The following is a 19,118-nucleotide window of genomic DNA, read 5'->3' on the forward strand; positions in this document are numbered from 1 at the left end:
CTTAAATATAGGTATTACGTTAGCTGTCCTCTGGCACTGCACCTTTTTCCAACAAATTATTAATGCCTCTGCTATCCCTTCCCTAGATTTTTTTTAAATGTGTGGATGCAATCCATCCAGACCAGGGGTTTTATCCTGAGTTTCATTAGTTTATTTAATATATTCTCTCTTTATTTAAAATGTACTTATTTCATTACTAATCTCATCATCCAATGTCATGTCCACCTGTTCTATCTCCCTGGTAAATACTGAAGCTAAATAATAATTTAATATTTATGCCATCTCTTTATCGTTACTTGTGGTATTATTCTGTGTCTCCCTTAATGGCCCTAATCCCATCCCAACCTTCCTTTTTTTTATTGATGAGACTGTAAAATATTTTACTATTTTGTTTTATGTTCCTTGATAATTTAATTTCATAGTTCCACTTTGCCTTCCTAATTGTTTTTTTGACTTCTCTCCTAATCTCTTCGTATTCTCCCTGATCATGCACTCCCCTGCTGTATATGTACTTAATGGATGCCTCTTTCCTTGCCCTCAATTGTTCCCTTATGGCTTTATTCATCCATGGAGTCTCATTAGTGTTTAGGTTGTTCTTTCCTTTTAGCGGAATATATTGTTTCTGCACTCTGTTGAACACCATTTTAAATGTTTCCCATTGTTCTACGTCATTTTTTGCCAATATTGTTGTCCATTTTATTTTCCCAAGTTCTATCCTCAGCTCCTCAATCAGCTTTTCTCCAATTTATTATCCTGGTTTTCTGTCATACTTATGTCCTTCTCAATTATAAAGAGTATTATATTATGGTCACTATTTCCTAGATGTTCCCCTACTTTTACTTCTCATCTGCTCTGGTTCATTCCCCAGTACTGGATCCAATAGTGAATCCTCCCTTGTTGGGCTTCTTACATATTGGATTAAAAAGGAGTCCTGTGCACATTGTAGGAACTCTATTCCCTTAGCCCCTTTACCTACCTCTTCTGTCCAATTAATATTGTAGTTGAAATCCCCCATGATGATCTATTTTTTTACTCATTTCCCTAATTTGTCTGCATATTTCTTCCTCCGCCTCCCTTTCACTATTAGGTGGTCTGTAGAGTACGCCTATTCGTGTGATTGATCCTTTATTATCTTTTCTCTATCCACATGGATTCTATGTTTGTCTTGCTGATAGCTGTGTCACATTTTTCTACTGCCATTATGTTATCCTAATAAGTACAGCAACTCTACCTCCCCTTTCCCCCTCTATCTTTTCTAAGTATGTTATACCCTACAATGTTTAATTCCCAGTCCTGATTTTTCTGTAGCCATGTCTCAGTAATCCCTACTATGTCTGGTTCCTCGCAATGTCTGATTGTCTCCAGCTCCCCTGTTTTATTACAGACAGTTTAACTAATTTTTAATAGGATTTCCTCTCACTTTATGTTTAACTATCTTTTAGACTCCTGTTCTATAACTTTATTCCATCCCCACCAATGTCCTCCCTTACTTTATTATTTCCTACGCTCTCTATTCCTATTTTGTTTATATTTAGGCTGGTTACGTTTCTTGTAAATCCCTCCCCCCCCCCCCCCCCACCAACTAGTTTAAAGCCTTTGCCACCTCCCTATTTGCCCTTTCCGGTAGGACACAGGTCCCATCCCTGTTCAGGTGGAGCCTGTTCCATCGGTACAGCTCCTTCCTGTCCTGACTCTGGGAAATGTCTAATTCTGACCTTTGCTAAACTGTGGCTTGAATTTCAAACTTATGGGCAGACATTGAAACTTTTGTAGCGACACCATTATATTGAAATGAGGTACTTTGGGGCTTCAGGGTACAACAGGAATCGGCCCCTCATGTTCTTCTGTGTGGTTCATTTTAAGCATCCTCAAGTTGACTATTCATTGGTCGAACCATGAAGTGTTTCATTCATTCATGGGACATGGGTGTCGCTGGCAAGGCCAGCATTTATTGCCCATCCCAAATTGTCCTTGAGAAGATGATGGTGATCTGTCTTCTTGAAGCGCTGCAGTCCGTGTGGTGAAGGTACTCCCACAGTGCTGTTGGGGCGGGAGTTCCAGGATTTTGGAACGGCGATATATTTCCAAGTCAGGACGGTGTGTGACTTGGAGGTGATGGTGTTCCCGTGCGCCTGCTGCCCTTGCCCTTCTAACTGGTGGAGATTGTGGGATTTGGAGGTTGACTAAGATTGTGGTGGGGAGAACTGGGTAGAAAGATTTAATCTATATTGGTAACATTCCCTAGTGCCGAACAGACTGGTGGTAACTTTCTTTCTGTATTTCTGTTGCCAGGTGGAGATGACTCGAGCTGCGGAGCTGCCCTATCAGTAGCCGGGTATGAGAGCGCGGAGGGGTACAGGAGAGCAGAAGTTCCCACTGTAATGGACAACTGCGAGAGAGGAGTCCCCACTGCTCATGTCCATCAGCACGAAACAAAGTGCAGTTATCTTCTGTGTCGCAGTGTGAAACACTCGGCCAGCAATGACCGTTTGTTTTCTGCATTGGCCAATGAAATGTGTACAGAAAACGGAGCAAGCGGTGATGTATCTGAAGGGAACATGGGTACCAAAGTTCCAAAATGTGCAATGAAGCTTCCTGCCACACCTGTGAAGCACATTGAGGGAGAGAAGGCCACAGGGCTACGTGCGGAAACAGAGAGTGCTGGTGAGGCACTGGCAGAAAATAACTTGGTTGGGGTACCTCTCTATGCTGCGGCCGCTGAGAAACCTACAGAGGTTGAGTTGGTTCAAGAAGTGCCTTTAGAAGATGTTGTGACCAGTGATGTGCCTGACCAGATTCCTTCAGCCGCCACAGTAACTAACCACTTGCTTGCAGAGAATGAGGTGGCTAATGAAGTGCCTATAGGAGGTGCAGCAGCCATTAGGACATTTGCAGAGAATGGGTTGGCTGAGGTGCCTTCAGAAAAATCAACTGTTGAGCTGCCTGTGGAAGGTGAGGTGACCTCAGATCCTCTTGCAGAGAGTCAGTTGGCTTGTGACACATTAGGTGAAGTGATTAGCAAATGTGTGGCTTGTGCTAATCTCGGAGAGGACCAGTTGGCAGATGTACCAATAGAAACAGTACCCAGTGAGTTGACTGCAGAGTATGCAGTGGCCAAAGGAATGCTGTTTGAAATTGCAATAACCAATGGGGCTGTTCAGGACACATTGACTGAGGTACCTTCGGGTACTACAGAAGCCATGGACACCGCTGCAGAAGGTGAGGTGATCACAGCCGTGCCTGTTGAAAATGTGAGAACCAGTGGGACACTTGTTGAGAATCAGTTGGCCATTGAGGTATTTGCAGGGGAGGTAACAACTTCAGAATTTGTGATCTTTGAGTTTCTAGCAGAGTACAAGTTGACTGATGTACCCACAGATACAACGCCTAGTCAATTGACTACAGATGATATGACCAAAGCAGTACCTTTAGGAGTTGCGGCAACCATGGAGATGTCTGCAGATAGCGGGCTGCCTAATGAGTTTCATACAGACACAACTGTGGGAGTGTTTGCAGAGAGTAGACTGCCCAATGAGCTCCATCCTGAATCAGCCGTAGAGATGTCTGCTGGATTGCCCAATGAGGTCCATCCAGATACAACCATGGAGGTGTCTGAAAATAGTGAGCTCCCTCCAGATACAGCCATGGCGATGTCTGCAGATAGCAGGCTGCCCAAAGAAGATCCTGTAGAAAGGGTGATGTCCAATTTCATGGGAGAGAATGAGTTGGCTGAAGTGCCTACAGATATTACTGCTGCCACCATGGAGGCTTTTGCAGTAGATGAGCTGACCATGGAAGTGCCTGTTGAAGATGTGGCGGCTGATGGAGGACTAACTGAGAATGAGTTGGCTGACATACCCACAGATACTACTGCTGCTGCCATGGAGGTTTATAGAGCACGTGAGCTGGCCATTGAAATAGGTGTGACCACCGGTAGTGCATTTGCCAAGGAACAGCTAGCTGGTGAGGCACTTGCAGAAGTTGAAACTACAGCTGAAAGTGTAATATTTGAGGTTCTAGCAGACGGGGAGTTAGTGGATATCACCACAGATATAGTAGTCACTAAATTGGCTACAGTGGTTGATGTCGATGAAGCAAAGCCTTTAGAAGTTGCGACAACCAAAGGAATGTTTGCAGCGAATGGATTGTTTGTTCTATCCCCAGATACAATAACCAAGGAGATGTCTGCCATTGACTGGCTAGCTAATGCAGTGCCTTCCCATCATATAACAACCAGTCGGGTCTTTTCAGAGAATGAATTGGTTGCGTTTTCGCCAAGGTCCTTGGCACCCATAGAGGAGGAGAAGGTCAGAGAAGTTCCTGTAGAGGTTGTGATGACTAGCAGCATACTTGAAGAGAATGGGTCGATGAAGCCACCTCCAGATATAGCCAGCATGGGGATGGCTACAAACGGTGAGGTAACAGCAGCATTGACCAATGACAATGCGGGAGATGAAGTAATGGCAGCATTGACCAATGACAATGCAGGAGATGCAGTAATGGCAGCATTGACCAATGACCATGCAGAAGGTTATCCAACAGCACCGACCAATGATCATGCAGAAGATGAGCCAACAGTGGCCAGAAATGCAATCGAAGAGGGGATTAAAGGCACAGTGAAAAGCAAGGTGTCAGATGAAATCTCTGGTATCAACACCTTCCAAAACAAGCAATCCGAGTCACTAACATCTAAAAGAGGCAATGTCTGTGCCGAAAATGATGCAATGTGTTGTGAGGATAATGGACACAGAGCTGCTGAGTCCAATAACTCTGAGTTGGAATGTGTGCCAGTGCCGTTTACAAACCATGTGTGTGTTCAGTGCAGAGACCAGGAGACAAGCTTTGTGGAAGATAGACATGGTCAACTGGTTATGGACAGAACAGACATGCTTGGCGAATTTGGAACTGTACCAGTGCCTGAGAAAGCAGCTATTTGCTCTGCAAAGCGGAAAGCGCTGAGAAGTACAAATAGGAGAAATGAATTTGTCACGTTAAAGTTGAGGAAATTAAACCACACCATGCTTTTACCAGATTGTACTCCAAATTTCCCCAAACTGGAGAAGTTCTGGGTGAACAGGACTTCAGCGAGTGAGGATTGTTGCAGGAGAGAGAGTAACTGTGTCATTTCTGACTTTGACCACAAGTTTCAGCAAATGGAAGAAATAAAACCAAAGAATCTGCCTCTTCTTCCGTTTAACGATTTAACACATAGTAAACTGTGCAGACAGCCCATGCTGTTGGAGCATTTGTCAACCATTGCCAATGGTCTGGGTGTGTTTTCCAAGTGTGTAGAAATGCAGCAGGAATTCTCTAGAACATCCGAGCTTATTATAGCTATGGGCATGTGCAGTAGGTTTCAATCCCGGAAATGCATGGACCTACAGTTTTGCTTCAATGCTGAACGAACATCCTTCTGGGACACTTTCTGTCACCTACGGACCCCAAGTAAAGATCAGTCCATCAGTGTGAAGCCTCTTGCTCGATTTTATGGAAAGGATCAGCACTGGCCTTTTCCAAGTAACTGTACGCAGTCGGTGCATTTCGTTACTCCAGTTTTCCCTGTTTCGCCTCCCCTCGATCTGGCCTCGCTACTTACTTTATTTACCGACGGCAGTAAAGCAGTTGATCAACGCGGTGTGTCTGAAAGGACAGATTTATCGATCATTCCTCAACACTCGAGCCAAGACTCTTGGATGGTCTCCCAATTCCAGGCCAGCTTTGACAAGACCTTTTGGCCGCCTGCTTCACCGTTCAGGACTGGCCGGTGCCCTTGCACTCGTTCCAAGTTTGGTTTGCACACTGTTCTAGCACTTTCATCCCCGGCCTGTTACAGGCTCTGGACACGGCAGCGCCATTTTGGTAGAGTCCCTAATGCCCAGCAGCCATTCTTGACTCAGTTCGGAGAGGGTTTAAAAAGACTAATTCCCCCAACTCCTTCAGAAAACCCCCTTTTGTCGCTGCCCTATAGCTTGGGCGGAGTGGTGTCATGGTGGGATCCTCACAGTCCATCTCCTTGTGTGTCAACTTTCAACATCGGCCCTTGGAACAACTGCAGGAGGAGCAGCTTGGGAAGCTGCCCCAGGTTAGTGCCACATCCTTTATATTATATCAGGTGCACTTTAGGAGAGGAAGGTCATTGTAATGGGGCAAATACTAGTCAATAGAATCTTGCAGCACTGCAGGTGGCCATTCAGCCCATCATCATCATAGGCAGTCCCTCGGAGTCGAGGAAGACTTGCTTCCACTTTTAAAATGAGTCCTTGGGTGGCTGAACAGTCCAATACGAGAACCACAGTCCCTATCACAAGTGGAACAGACAGTCGTTGAGGGAAGGGGTGGGTGGGACAGGTTTTCTGCATGCTCTTTCCGCTGCCTGCGCTTAATTTCTGCATGCTCTCGGCGATGAGACTCGAGGTGCTCAGCACCCTCCCGGATGCACTTCCTCCACTTAGGGCGGTCTTTGGCCAGGGACTCCCAGGTGTCGGTGGGGATGTTGCACTTTATCAGGGAGGCTTTGAAGGTGTCCTTGTAACATTTCCTCTGCCCGCCTTCGGCTCGTTTGTTGTGTGGGAGTTCCGAGTAGAGCGCTTGCTTTGGGAGTCTCGCGTCTGGCATACGCACAATGTGGCCAGCCCAGCGGAGCTGATCAAGTGTGGTCAGTGCTTCGATGTTGGCCTGGTCGAGGGTGCTAATGTTGGTGCGTCTGTCCTCCCAGGGGATTGGTAGGATCTTGCGGAGACATCATTGGTGGTATTTCTCCAGCGACTTGAGGTGTCTAATGTACATGATACAGTACATGGCACATCATACCTGCGCCAGCTCTTTGAAAGAGCAATCTGATTAGTTCCACTCCCCTTCTCTCTCCCCAATAGCCCTGCAAATTGTTCCTTCAAGTATGCATCCAATTCCCTTTTTGAAAGTTACTATTGAATCTGGTCCCCCCACACACTCGGGCAGTGCACTCCAGATCATAAGTTGCTGCTTGGCCTCGAGTCTGCCATAGTCTCTGAACTTTTGTGCATTCTCTTAACTCCTCCAGTTTTCTACAATTCTTCCTGTTCTGAAGGTGGTAACTTGGGGATTGTGGTTCCACAGGAACTGCCGTTGACAACCTCGCCACCCCCACCCCCAGTGTTTCACCCAAATATTGGCATAGTTCACGTAGCCCCATATGGCTATTGTCTCGTGGGTGCTATCGCAGCTGATTTCTAGTTTTCTCAACAATACATGTGGCTCCAATAGCACTCACTGGGTAGTGATCAGAAGTGGGAGACCTGATTGATTTCTTTCCCTCTCCCCTTTCAAGTCTAGTCTGCTGAAGTCTATTTTGATATTGTCGTCATTTGCACAGGCCACAGATCGATCACAGAACCATTCTGGTTTTTATAGCTCTGGTTTGGGTTGTCCCGTGTTTATCCCTGATTCATCAAGGAGCTCGGTTTTAAAACCAGTCAAGAGTGCCACTGGTTTCTATTCAGTAATTAGTGTTGGTGGGTTAGGAGAAAAGGCAGGAATCGGGCCTACTATTGCCCTACGTCCCAACTCTCCTGCAGTGAGCTGACACCCATGAATATTGTTTCTGATTATTGTATTAAAATGTTAAATAGAATTAGACAAATTACAGCACAGACACAGGCATTCGGCCCAACCGATTTATGCTGGTGTTTATGCTTCACATTAGTCTCCCACCTTACCCCATCAACATATCCTTTTATTTCTTTATCTCTCATGTACTTATCTAACTTCCCCTTAAATGCATCTGCTATTTGCCTCAATTACTCCGTGTGATGGGATCTATCCTTGACCACATCCTAGTTCTCATCTACATGCTGCCCCTCAACGATCTCATCGGAAAACATGACTTCGGTTCCACAAGGATGCTGACAAACCAAGCTCTATCTCATCATCACCTCTCAATCCCTCCACTGCTTCTGATTTGTCACGCTGCTTGTCCGACATCCAGTATTGGTTGAGCAGAAATTTCCTCCAATTAAATATTGGCACAACCAAAACCATTGTCTTCAGTTCCCAGCACAAACTCCGTTCCCTGGCCACCGACTTAATACCTCTCCCCGGCCTCTGAGACTGAACCAGACTGTGGGCACCTTGGCATCCTATTTAACCCTGAGATGAGCTTCTGATCCCATACCCTCTCCATCATTAAGAACGCCTGCTTTCCCCCCCCCCCCCCCCCCCCTCTAACATTGCCCATCTCTGCCCCTGCCTCAGCTCATTTGCTGCTGAAACCCTTATTCATGCCTTTTAGACTCGACTATTCCAACCCTCTTCTGGCCGGCTCCCACCTTGCACCCTCTGTACCTGAGCTCATCCAGAACTCTGCTGTCTGTATCCTAACTCGCACCATGTCCTGTTCATCATAGGCAGTCCCTCAGAGAGGATGACTTGCTTCCACGCTAAAAGGATGAGTTCACAGGTGTTTCAATGAAGGACCCGAACTACATCCTGAAGGGTGGAAGATGCCTGTACGTGGATTTTAACATGTGGTGGCTGTTGCACACCAGCCATCACACGGGCTTGACAGAGCTAGGTCTTGGTCCAGTGACAAGGGTTAAACAAGACGACCAGGTTGGCATACAGGTACAGCAGGCAATGAAGAAGGCAAATGGTATGTTGGCCTTCATAGCTAGGGGATTTGAGTATAGGAGGTCTTACTGCAGTTGTACAGGGTCTTGGTGAGGCCTCACCTGGACTATTGTGTTCAGTTTTGGTCTCCTAATCTGAGGAAGGATGTTTTTGCTTTTGAGGGAGTGCAGCGAAGGTTCACCAGACTGATTCCCAGGATGGCCGGACTGACACATGAGGAGAGACTTGATCAACTGGGCCTTTATACATTGGAGTTTAGAAGGATGAGAGGGGATCTCATAGAAACCTATAAGATTCTGAAGGGCCTGGACAAGTTAGATGCGGGAAGAATGTTCCTGATGTTGGGGAAGTCCAGAACCAGGGGACACAGTCTAAGGATAAGGGGTAGGCCATTTAGGACTGAGATGAGGAAAAACTTCTTCACTCAGAGTTGTTGACCTGTGGAATTCCCTGTCGCAGAGAGTTGTTGATGCCAGTTCATTGGATATATTCAAGAGGGAGTTAGATATGGCCCTTACGGCTAAGGGAATCAAGGGGTAGGGAGAGAAAGCTGGAAAGGCGTACTGAGGGAATGATCAGCCATGATCTTATTGAATGGTGGTGCAGGCTCGAAGAGCCAAATGGCCTACTCCTGCACCTATTTTCTATGTTTCGATGGGACCTGCTCTGCTGCACGGACCTAGTGCGCGCACACATCGTAGTGTTGGCTGGCCCGTGTTGCCCCTGGCCCCGAACTTGCACTTCCCCTAGGCTGAACTCGCGCCTCTCCTGGGCTCCAATCACGTTCCTCCACAGGCTCCCACCGCTCCTTCGCCCTAATCTCGCTGCTCCTGCTGTATCTGCCCACGCTCCAATCACCGATTTGGACCTTGATGACATCACTCTTCGCTGCTGTTGCCCACCTGTACCAGCTCGCGTTGCTCCCTGGAGTTGTATGCCTCCACGCTGCTCCCGAGGCCTCTCCTTTTATGGCCCCGACCTGCTGCTGGTGTTCTCACGCAGGTCGGGGCCTCCACGCTGCTGTTTTGACCTGTTCATCCTGGTTCCTTGTCTGGCAACGCCTCAAGTTTAAAATTCTCATCCTTGTTTTGAAATCCTACCATGACCACAGCCCTACAACCCTCATATCTCTGCGTTCCACCAGTTCTGGCCTCTGGCACATCCCTGATTTTCATCGCACTACCAGTGCAGAGCTTAGGCCCTGAGCTCTGGAATTCCCTCTCCAAACCCGTCCGCCTCTCTCTCTTTTTAGGACAGTCCTTAACATCTACACCTTTGACCAAGCTTCTGGTCACCTTTCATAATATCTCCTTGTGTGGCTCGGTGTTGAATTTATTTGAGAATCGCTCCTGTGAAGCGACTTATAACGTTTTACTACATTAAAGGTGCTATATAAAATGCATGTTGTCGTGATAGCAAGTTCTACATTCTCATTGAGTAAAGAAGTTTCTCCTGAATTACATATTGGATTTATTAGTGACACTTGTATTTATGACCCCTAGTTTTGATCTCTCTCTCTCTTTTTTTTTTCTCTCTCTCTCTCTCTCTCTCTCTCTCTCTCTCTCTTTCCTTCCCCCCTCCCCTCCCCCAAGTGAAAGCATCTTGCCCCTTCATATTTGTAAAGAGTATTATCGATCACCCCTCGGCCTTCTCCTTTCTAGAGAGAAGAGCCCTAGCCTGCTCGGTCTTTCCTGATAGTTGTGCCTCTTGGTTCTGGTATCGTCCTTGTAAACCTGTGTTGCACTTTTCCCAGTGCTTGTATATGCTTTCTGTAACATGGAGACCAGAGCTGTGCACAGCACTCTGTGCAATCCAATCAAGGTTCTATAGAGGTTTTTAACATCACTTTTTGCTTTTGAATTCTGTTTCTCTGGAAATGAACCCCCAGTGTTTTGTTTACATTTTTTTTATGACTTTAACCTGAGTTCCTACTTTTAACAATGTGAATGTGTACCTCCTAAATGCCTTTGCACATCGAGCCCATTTATCTCCCATTTTCCAAGGAGTGTGTGTAGTCCTTATTCCTTCTACCAGAATGGACTCTCTTGAAATTAATTTGCCATTTGCATGCCCATTCTGCAAATTTGTTAACGTCTTGTATTTTTTTTCGTGGTCTTCCTCAGTATTAACTGTGCCTCCCAATTTGGTGTCATTCGCAAATGTTTTAATTGTTTTATGTAAATGGTGAACGGCAGTGGTTCCGGGACCAATCCTTGTGGAATCCGACTTCTCACCGTTTGCCAATCTGAGCAGCTACCTTTAATCCCAATATAATAGCAGAATACTGCGGATGTTGGAACCCGAAACACAATCAGAAAATGCTGGAAATGCTCAGCAGGCCAGGCAGCATCCGCGGAGGGAGAGACCGAGTTAACGCCTCTGTCCACATCCGCGGAGGGAGAGACCAAGTTAACATTTTCTGAGCGTTTCCAGCATTTTCTGTTTTACATTTAATCGCTGCGCTCTTTTGCAGCCCGTTCCATTCTGCTGTCCCCTGACTCCACATGCTCTCTGACCTTGTTCATGAGGCTACTTTGAACACTCTATCGAAGGTCTTTTGAAAGTCCGTGTATATTGCATCAACTGCATTACCCTTGTCTATTATTTCACAGAATTCAATAAGGTTGGTCAAAAATGACCTTGCCTTTTGAAATCTATATTTTTGGTTTCCAGAGGTTTTTCTATTACATCTTTTAGTAAAAATTCCAAAATCTTTCCTGCCACTGGCGTTAAGTTAACATGTCTATAGTTCCCTTGATTTGTTGCATCTCCCTTATTAAATATCGGAATAATATTAGCTGTCCTGTCCCTATTCCCTTTCATAATGTTTTTATTTATATTTTATATATATTCATTAGATATATATTTTTTATATATACACTCTACTTTGTTTGGATGCAATCCATCCAAACCAGGGGTCATATCCTCTAGTTTATCTATTATTTCCTTCCTTTCTATCTTAAATGTCTTCATATCCTTCTTGATTTCTCCTAATCCACCTTGTTAGTCTCGCTGGTGTATGCTGCAGTTATTCAATATTCCTGCCATTTTTAATTAGGCTGTCATTTCCCATGAGTTTATCGTGCATCCCTTAGTGGCCCTATCTCATTTGTTATTTATGTGACTAGAATACGTCACCATTTTTATATCCCTTGATATTATAACTTACTAGTTTAAATATGCTTTCGTAATTGTTCTTTGACTTCTTTCCTAATGCCTTTGTATCTCCTTCTGTCATCCTCTCCTTTGTTGTCTATGTACTTAGTGTATGCCCTTTCCTTGAGTTTCCATGTTACTCATATATCTTTATTCATCCATGGTATTTAATTATTGGCTATTGTTATTTTTCTCCTGAACTCTCTTGATCACCTCTTTAACTATTTCTCACTGCTGTTCTATCTCTGTCAATCGGCCGAAAATTGCAGTCGGAGGCTTCCTCTGTACGAGCGCGTCCGACTCCAAAAGAAATCTACGAAAATACCTGGTGGTCCCAGAGAAACATAGGATTCCGGTCGGAGGCCTTCGTTCGCTGCGCAGTGCACGGGGACATGTCTTCCACGTACAAATGCATCTGCTGGAGTCACGTGGGCCTAGACCACCAATCATTATCTAGTATTCTCACTGATAATGGGAACTCCGTTTGTACGAGCTCCCATTGCTATCAATGAGGAAACCCACCTAAAACAAGAAATGCAGCACAATAATTTTTTTTTTAAAAAAACACCTCACATTTTAAATTAATTGAAATTGAATGTTTTAGAAAAACATTTTTTAATGTGTTTTAATAGGGTTAAAAATAAACTTAATGGAGAGGATGTTTAATATAAAATTGAGTGATTAGATTTAATTTTTCTATGTTTTAAAACTCTTGCCTGGTAAAAGTAAGCTATACGCCAGGCATTAGAGTTTGAAGGACATTCGTTGGGCAAATAGCTGAATCTCTGCCACGCGGATGTCCTTCTCCTGGGGATGCATAGGATCTGTCTTTTTAAAAAAAAAAAAAAGTTTGACCGATTGGAAAAGCCGGTTCTATGCGTGTCGTGCGGCAAGAACCAGCTTTTGTGAGGCCTCGCCGGGTGCACTTCATATGCACCTGGCGAGGCTGTAATTTTCAACCCAATATGTTTTTCCAGTTTTCCTAGTTCTATTCTCATCCCTTTTATAATTAGCTTTTTTCCAATCTATTACTTTTAGTCTTTGACTTGCTTATGTCGCTCTCAATCATTACCTTAAATCGTATTATGTTATGATTGCTATTGCCTAGATGCTCCCCTACACTTCTCTTATCGGCTCTGGTTCATATCCCATTGCCAGCAGTCGTTCCTCTCTTGGGCTTCTTGCATGCTGGGCAAGAAAGGAGTCCTGTGGACACTGTCTTTAAAACTCCATTCCTCGTCTTCCCTTTTCACTGCCTCTTGCCAGTTTATTTCAGGGTAGCTGAAGTCCCCCATTATTATTCTATGTCTTTTACTCATTTCATAGATATGCCTACATATTTCTCCCTCCACTTCCCTTTTGTTATTTGGTGGTCTGTAGAATACCCCTATTAGCGTGATCGATACCTTCTTATCCTCTATCTCCATTCATGTACATTGTTTTTATTGTCAATGCTAGTTAGCCTGTTTTTTTTTCTACTGCCGTTGTTATCTCTAATTAGCACAGCTTCTCCCCACCTCCCCTCTTCCCTATCTTTTCGAAATAAGTTTATATTTAATATATGCAATATTTAACGGCCAATCCTGTTCTTTACACAGCCATGTTTCAGTTATCCCTGCTACATCAGGTTCCTCTCTACAAATTATTGCCTCCAGTTGCCCCCATTTTGTCTCTGAAGCTGTGCACATTGCTCTACAGGCAATTTAATTTGGTTTTATTAGTTGCCCCTCTCGCTGTTTTATACTTGTATTCCGTAGCTCGGTACTAACCTGGCAGGGAGTGTCTATGGATGTTGTTCATATGGATGTCCAGAAGGCAGTCGATAAGGTTCCAACAATACAACTGTTGGTAAAAAATGAGTGCATGGGTGGGGGGGATAAATGGGTATGTGCTCCATGTGACAGGATGTGACGAGTGGTGTCCCACAGCGACCTATACTGGGGCCTCAGTTCTTCACTATATTTATAAATGATTTTGGTGAAGGAATAGAGCTGAGTACAATGTTCCCTCTTTTTAAAAAAAAAAAAAAAAAAAAATTCTGTCCCTTTAACTGGCTGCGCGGCCCATTCAAACATTTGCACGTGCGTGGTTTCTTTCATGTAAAAGCCGTTGAGTGGCCAGCGCGGGTCCTCTGGATCGTTGGCCATGGATGGACAGGCTGGGTCTCTTTTCACTTGAAATAAGAAGGCTGAGGGGTGGCCTAATAGAGGTCTTTAAAATTATGAAAGGTTTTGACAGAGTGGATACAGAGAGAATATGTTTGCACTGGTGGACAAGAGTGTGACTAGAGGCCATCACTATAAGATAGTCAACAAGAATTTAAATATTGAATTCAGAAGAAAATTCTTTACCCAGAGAGTGATGAGAATGTGGAACTTGCTACCACAGGGAGTGATCGAGGCGAATAGTGTTGATGCATTTAAGGGGAGGTTGGATAAGCACATGAGGGAGAAGGGAATAGAGGGTTATACGGATAGATTTAGATGAAGACAGACTGGAGAGGTTCGAATGGAGCATAAACGCTGGCATGGACTAGTTGGGCCGAACGGCCTGTTTCTGTGCCGTATATCTTGTGTAAACTAGGCTAGGAAGTGCAGCAAGTAGTGTAGATGAGACCCGAAAGTTGCAAAGGGACATTGATAGATTAAGTGTGTGAGCAAACTCTGGCCAATGGGAGTTCAACGCGGGGAAGCGTGAGATCATTGATCTATCTTTAGGGCCCAAGTAAGAGTAATTTCTAAATGGTAAAAAGTTTTGAGCTAAGGAGGAGCAGGGAGATTTAGGGGTCCAGGTACAGAAATCACTAAAAAGCTAGTGAACTATTACAAAAAATAATTTAAAAAGCAGATTTAACCTCCAAGGGGGCTGGAATGTAAAAGGGTGGAAGTTATACTGCACCTATGCAGAGCTTCTGGTCAGACCCCCTCTGCAGCAATGCATCCAGCCTGGGCACCACACCACAGGGAGGGTATATTGGCCATGGAGGGCGCAGCACAGATTCAGCAGAATGATCCAGCGCTAAAAACTTTAAATTATGAGGACAGCTTGCATAGAGACTAGACTAGGCTTGTGTTCCCTTGAATATAGAAGATTAAGAAGTGATATAATTGAAGTGTTTAAGATGATTAAAGAATGCGATAGGGTAGAGCCACAAACTATTTCCTCGGGTGGAGTCCAGAACAAGGGGGCATAACCTTAAAATTAGAGCTAGGCTGTTCAGGGATGATGTCAAGAAGCACTTCATACAAAGGGTGGTGAAAATCTGAGTTTCTTTTCCTCAAAGATTTTGAGGCTGGGGCTCAATTGAAAAATTAAAAGCTGAGATTTGTGTTGGGTCTGGTTTTAAGGGAGATTTGTGTTGGGTCTGGGTATTAGGGGACGTGGAGTTGAGCTACGTATTGGCCATGAAATACAATTTCATTTGCAGATCGCAACAAATTGCGGGAGTGTAGTTAATACAGGAGGAATGCGACTAAATACAAGAAGACATTAATAAACTTGCAGAATGGGTGTGTAATTGGCAGATGAACTTCAATATAGATAAGTGCGAGGTAATACATTTTGGTAGGAAGAATGAGGCCACATTCTCCTTGGAAATAAATGTCTAAATGGGGTAGAGGAACAGGGATCTTGGGGGTACAGATTCACAAATTACTAAAAGTAGTAAAGCAGGTTAATCAGGCAGAAGAAGCTCGAGGGGCTGAATGGCCTCCTCCTGCTCCTATGTTCCAAACTATCTACCCGTTTTATGTTACCCTAATTCCTTGCCTTTTCTCATATCTCGTTTCTTTTATCTTCAGGCTACTGTTATTTCTACCAGATCCCTCCCCCCATTTTACTAGTTTAAAGTCTTATCTACAGCCCTATATATCCTTTCTGCTAGGACCATGGTCCCATTCTGGTTCAGCTGGAGCCCATCCCAGTGGTACAGCTCCCTCCTGTTCCAATGCAGGTATCAGTGCCCCATGGAGTGGGCACCCACCTTCCCACACCACTCCAGCCATGCATTCGCGCCTCTGATCTGTTTACCCTTGTGTGATTAGCACAAGGCTCTGGTAGTAATCCCGAGATAATCTGTGAGGTCCTGCTTTATAAATTAGCTCCTGATGCTACCTCAGCTGGACCCCCCTCCCTTTCCTGTGTTAATTGCTCCCGACATGGATCATAACTGGATCTTCCCCCTCCATTACCAGTTCCCCTCCAGTTGCATCGATGTCCTTTGCCCTCGCCAGGAAGGTAACAAGCCCTCCTAAACTCTCAGCCGTGAATGCAGACGATGCTATCTATCCCCTTAATTATCGAATCGAATGTTATTTTCCCTGTATATAAAGTCTTAGAAATGATGTTAGCGCAGTAAATGGTTGGCCCTGTTTTAATAAGATTCAAACAGACATGTAAATGGAGTGTAAAAAATGTCCAGATTCTTTTGAGTTAACACTGTACAAACTTAGAGGTAAATGTCTCCAACTTTAGGTTAACTCTGGCATTCTCATTTTAGTTGAACCTTTCCGTCATGGTATCCAAATATTCCCCGATGCCCCGCGGGAAGAGGTTAATATCCTTAATATAGGCCTTGTATTCGGCTGTCTAGTTGCGATAAGAGTCTTGGCCCATGTTTCCCAGCCACATATATCCTATGGTGATTCATTAGAAAAAGTCGTGAATCTTTCATGTAGGTGTTTTTCTGTTTGCAGTTGTACACATAATAGACGCGTGTTTGTTTCTCCAGTTATCTTCCGTCCTATCTGGTCGCTGGGAATGGAACCAATTTGAGTGAAGCAAAGTCATTGCTACGTCTACAGACCAATAAGGGGATGTAAGTGTCACAATTACCTGCGTGGCTGCTATAGAATGCTGCAGGTGGCCATTCGGTCACGCCTCTGTCGCGGCATTAACCCAGGCGGAGTGGTCATTTTTGCACCAGTAAATGGATTGTGTCTGCCACCACAAAGTTCATCAGCTGGGCCCGGAGTTGGAGCAGAGCACTAAGAAAAGCGTTGCACACCTCTTTTAGGGCACTAGGCCGGCTTGAGCAAGCGAAAATTCCGAGTTAAACAGTCGACCTCGGAGCACCATAACAAAGGGGCGGCAGCCAAAAATCGAGCCAGTATCCCAACCAGGGGTGTTGCACACCGGCTCGCCACTCTGGGGTGCCAACGGGAGGCAGAAGACCAGAAATCCAGCCCCAGTCTTAATACAGATGGGGGCAGCTATAGAATACTGGTCTCTGAATACAGGTGTGGGCTACTGTAGCCTGCGTCTGCGCACATTCTGAGGCTGAATTCCAGGATATAGTCGATGTATTCACTGAGGCATAGGAAAGCATAGGCCTTGCGCTTAACATCCGTAAGACAAAGATCCTCCACCAGCCTGCCCTCGCCGCACAGCACTGCCCCCCCCCTATCCTCGAGATTCACGGCGCGGCCCTCGAGCCCTTAAACGTGAACCACTTCCCATACCTCGGGAGCCTCTCGTCAACAAAGGCAGACATTGATGCGGAGATTCAACATCGCCGCCAGTGCAACCTTCGGCCGCCTGAGGAAAAGTGTGTTCGAAGACCAGGTCCGCAAACCTACCACCAAGCTCGTGGTCTACAGAGCTGTAGTAATTCCCGCCCTCCTGTATGGATCAGAGGCATGGACGATGTACGGAAGACACCAAGTCGCTAGAGATATATCACCAACGATGTCTCCATAAGATCCTGAAAATCCCCTGGGAGAGCAGACGCACCAACATCAGTGTCCCTCGCTCAGGCTAACACCTCCAGCATTGAAGCACTGACCACACTCGATCAGCTCCGCTGGGCAGGCCACTTAGTTCGCATGCCGGACACAAGACTCCCTAAGCAATTTCTCTACGCGAAGCTCCTTCATGGCAACCGAGCCAAAGGTGGGCAGCGTAAAAGTTACAAGGCCACCTTCAAAGTCTCCCTGGTGAAGTACGACATCACCACTGACACCTGGGAGACCCTGGCTGAAGACCGCCCTTGGTGGCGAAAGTGCAACCAGGAGGGCGTTGAGCTCTTTGAATCTCAATGCTGCCAGCGTGAAGAGGTCAGGCAGGCGCAGGCAGCAGAAGGAGCGTGTGGTAAATTAGTCCCAGCCCCCCTTCCCCCAGCGAACATTTGTCCCACCTGTGACAGGGTATGTGGCTCTCGTGTTGGACTGTTCAGTACCAAAGAACTCTTTAGTAGTGGAAGCAAGTCTTCCTTGATTCCGAGGGACTGCCTATGATGACTATAGAATACTGGTCTCTGAATTCAAGTGTGGGCTACCCCAGAATCCTCAACCCTCTCCTCCCCCTCTCATGCCTTTCCCCTTCCCCCTCCCTGTAATTAATGTGCAATGTCACTTCAGCAGCCCTTCCCTTGTGGAGGTGAACTTGTCCCTCCTAAAACGAGCAGTGTTTTTAATTCTCTGGCTGGTGGATACTGGGACTTGGGCTTCCTTTGGTCCCTTGCCCCTAAACGATAACCCCTCGGCCCAGAATGGGCCCTCATCCGCTTTACGTTTCTAAAATGCGATATGGATTATCTACCCTGGCGAGAGCTCCATCTTTTAGTCCCAGAAGCGTCAGGTGAAGCCGGCTCGGCTGCTGTAATATTCTCTGGTGAGGATGGTGGTACTGAGACAAGTAGAGCAGGAAGGTCCGAGCTTTCATTCCAGGAGAATTGGGGGATCTCGGCAAGGGCAGGATGTGGCCATGACCCATGTGCTTGACCCCCTGGACCCCAGACTCTGGATCGGTCGGTGTTCCCACTTCTGATCACTATCCAGTGCCCCCTACTGGAGAATGCCCAGTCGTGTGGATGCTGGGTGAGCTGGAATGCTGCCTCCCATGATCAAATAGTCTGCTAATAGTACTGGAGATTGTTGGACAAGGGCGGGGGGGGGGGGGGAGGGAAGGATGAGTGTGGGATAGAGTATGATGTTTGCCAGTGGCTGATATCTCAATATAATTTATGGTTCTTGGTATGTTCTGTTATTGGGGATTTGTAGTGTCAGTGGGCGGGCTTGTTCTAAAGGAGCAGGGAAAGTAATCTTTGCTTTTTTTCCCCCACAGTGGCCTGCAGCACTTGAGTTTTGCCTGCGTCAAAGAGCCGTATCTTGCTTTGCCAGACCCGCCTACCTCATCCACAGAATGCACTGTTTCCGACAGCACCTTCTCCTCCGCTTCACTCCCCATCCCGAGCATTACATACGTTGAAACCCAACTCCACTCTGAGCAAAAAGAGGCAAGTAAAACTCGCCAGTTGTTAAGCTGGAGTCCGAGGTGCAGATATTGCAGGACATCCGGTGGTGGGGAGAAAGAGGAGAGTGTTACCTGGGCATTTTGACCCAGGAGGCAGTCACACCTCT

The 19,118-nt window shown here is 45.8% G+C and overlaps 1 protein-coding gene across 1 annotated transcript in view; it reads left to right on the forward strand.

Annotated features, from left to right (window-relative positions):
• The window catches only part of LOC139268823 (uncharacterized), an 84,685-nt gene that overhangs the window by 49,794 nt on the left and 15,773 nt on the right, over nucleotides 1-19,118 (forward strand). The window contains exons 5-7 of the mRNA XM_070887553.1: nucleotides 2,293-6,082; nucleotides 16,490-16,576; nucleotides 18,823-18,994. Of these exons, the coding sequence (XP_070743654.1) occupies nucleotides 2,293-6,082; nucleotides 16,490-16,576; nucleotides 18,823-18,994 (4,049 nt within the window). The remainder of the gene's footprint in view (nucleotides 1-2,292; nucleotides 6,083-16,489; nucleotides 16,577-18,822; nucleotides 18,995-19,118) is intronic.

Source organism: Pristiophorus japonicus, chromosome 8 (genome assembly GCF_044704955.1).
Source record: "Pristiophorus japonicus isolate sPriJap1 chromosome 8, sPriJap1.hap1, whole genome shotgun sequence".
NCBI lineage: Eukaryota > Metazoa > Chordata > Chondrichthyes > Pristiophoridae > Pristiophorus > Pristiophorus japonicus.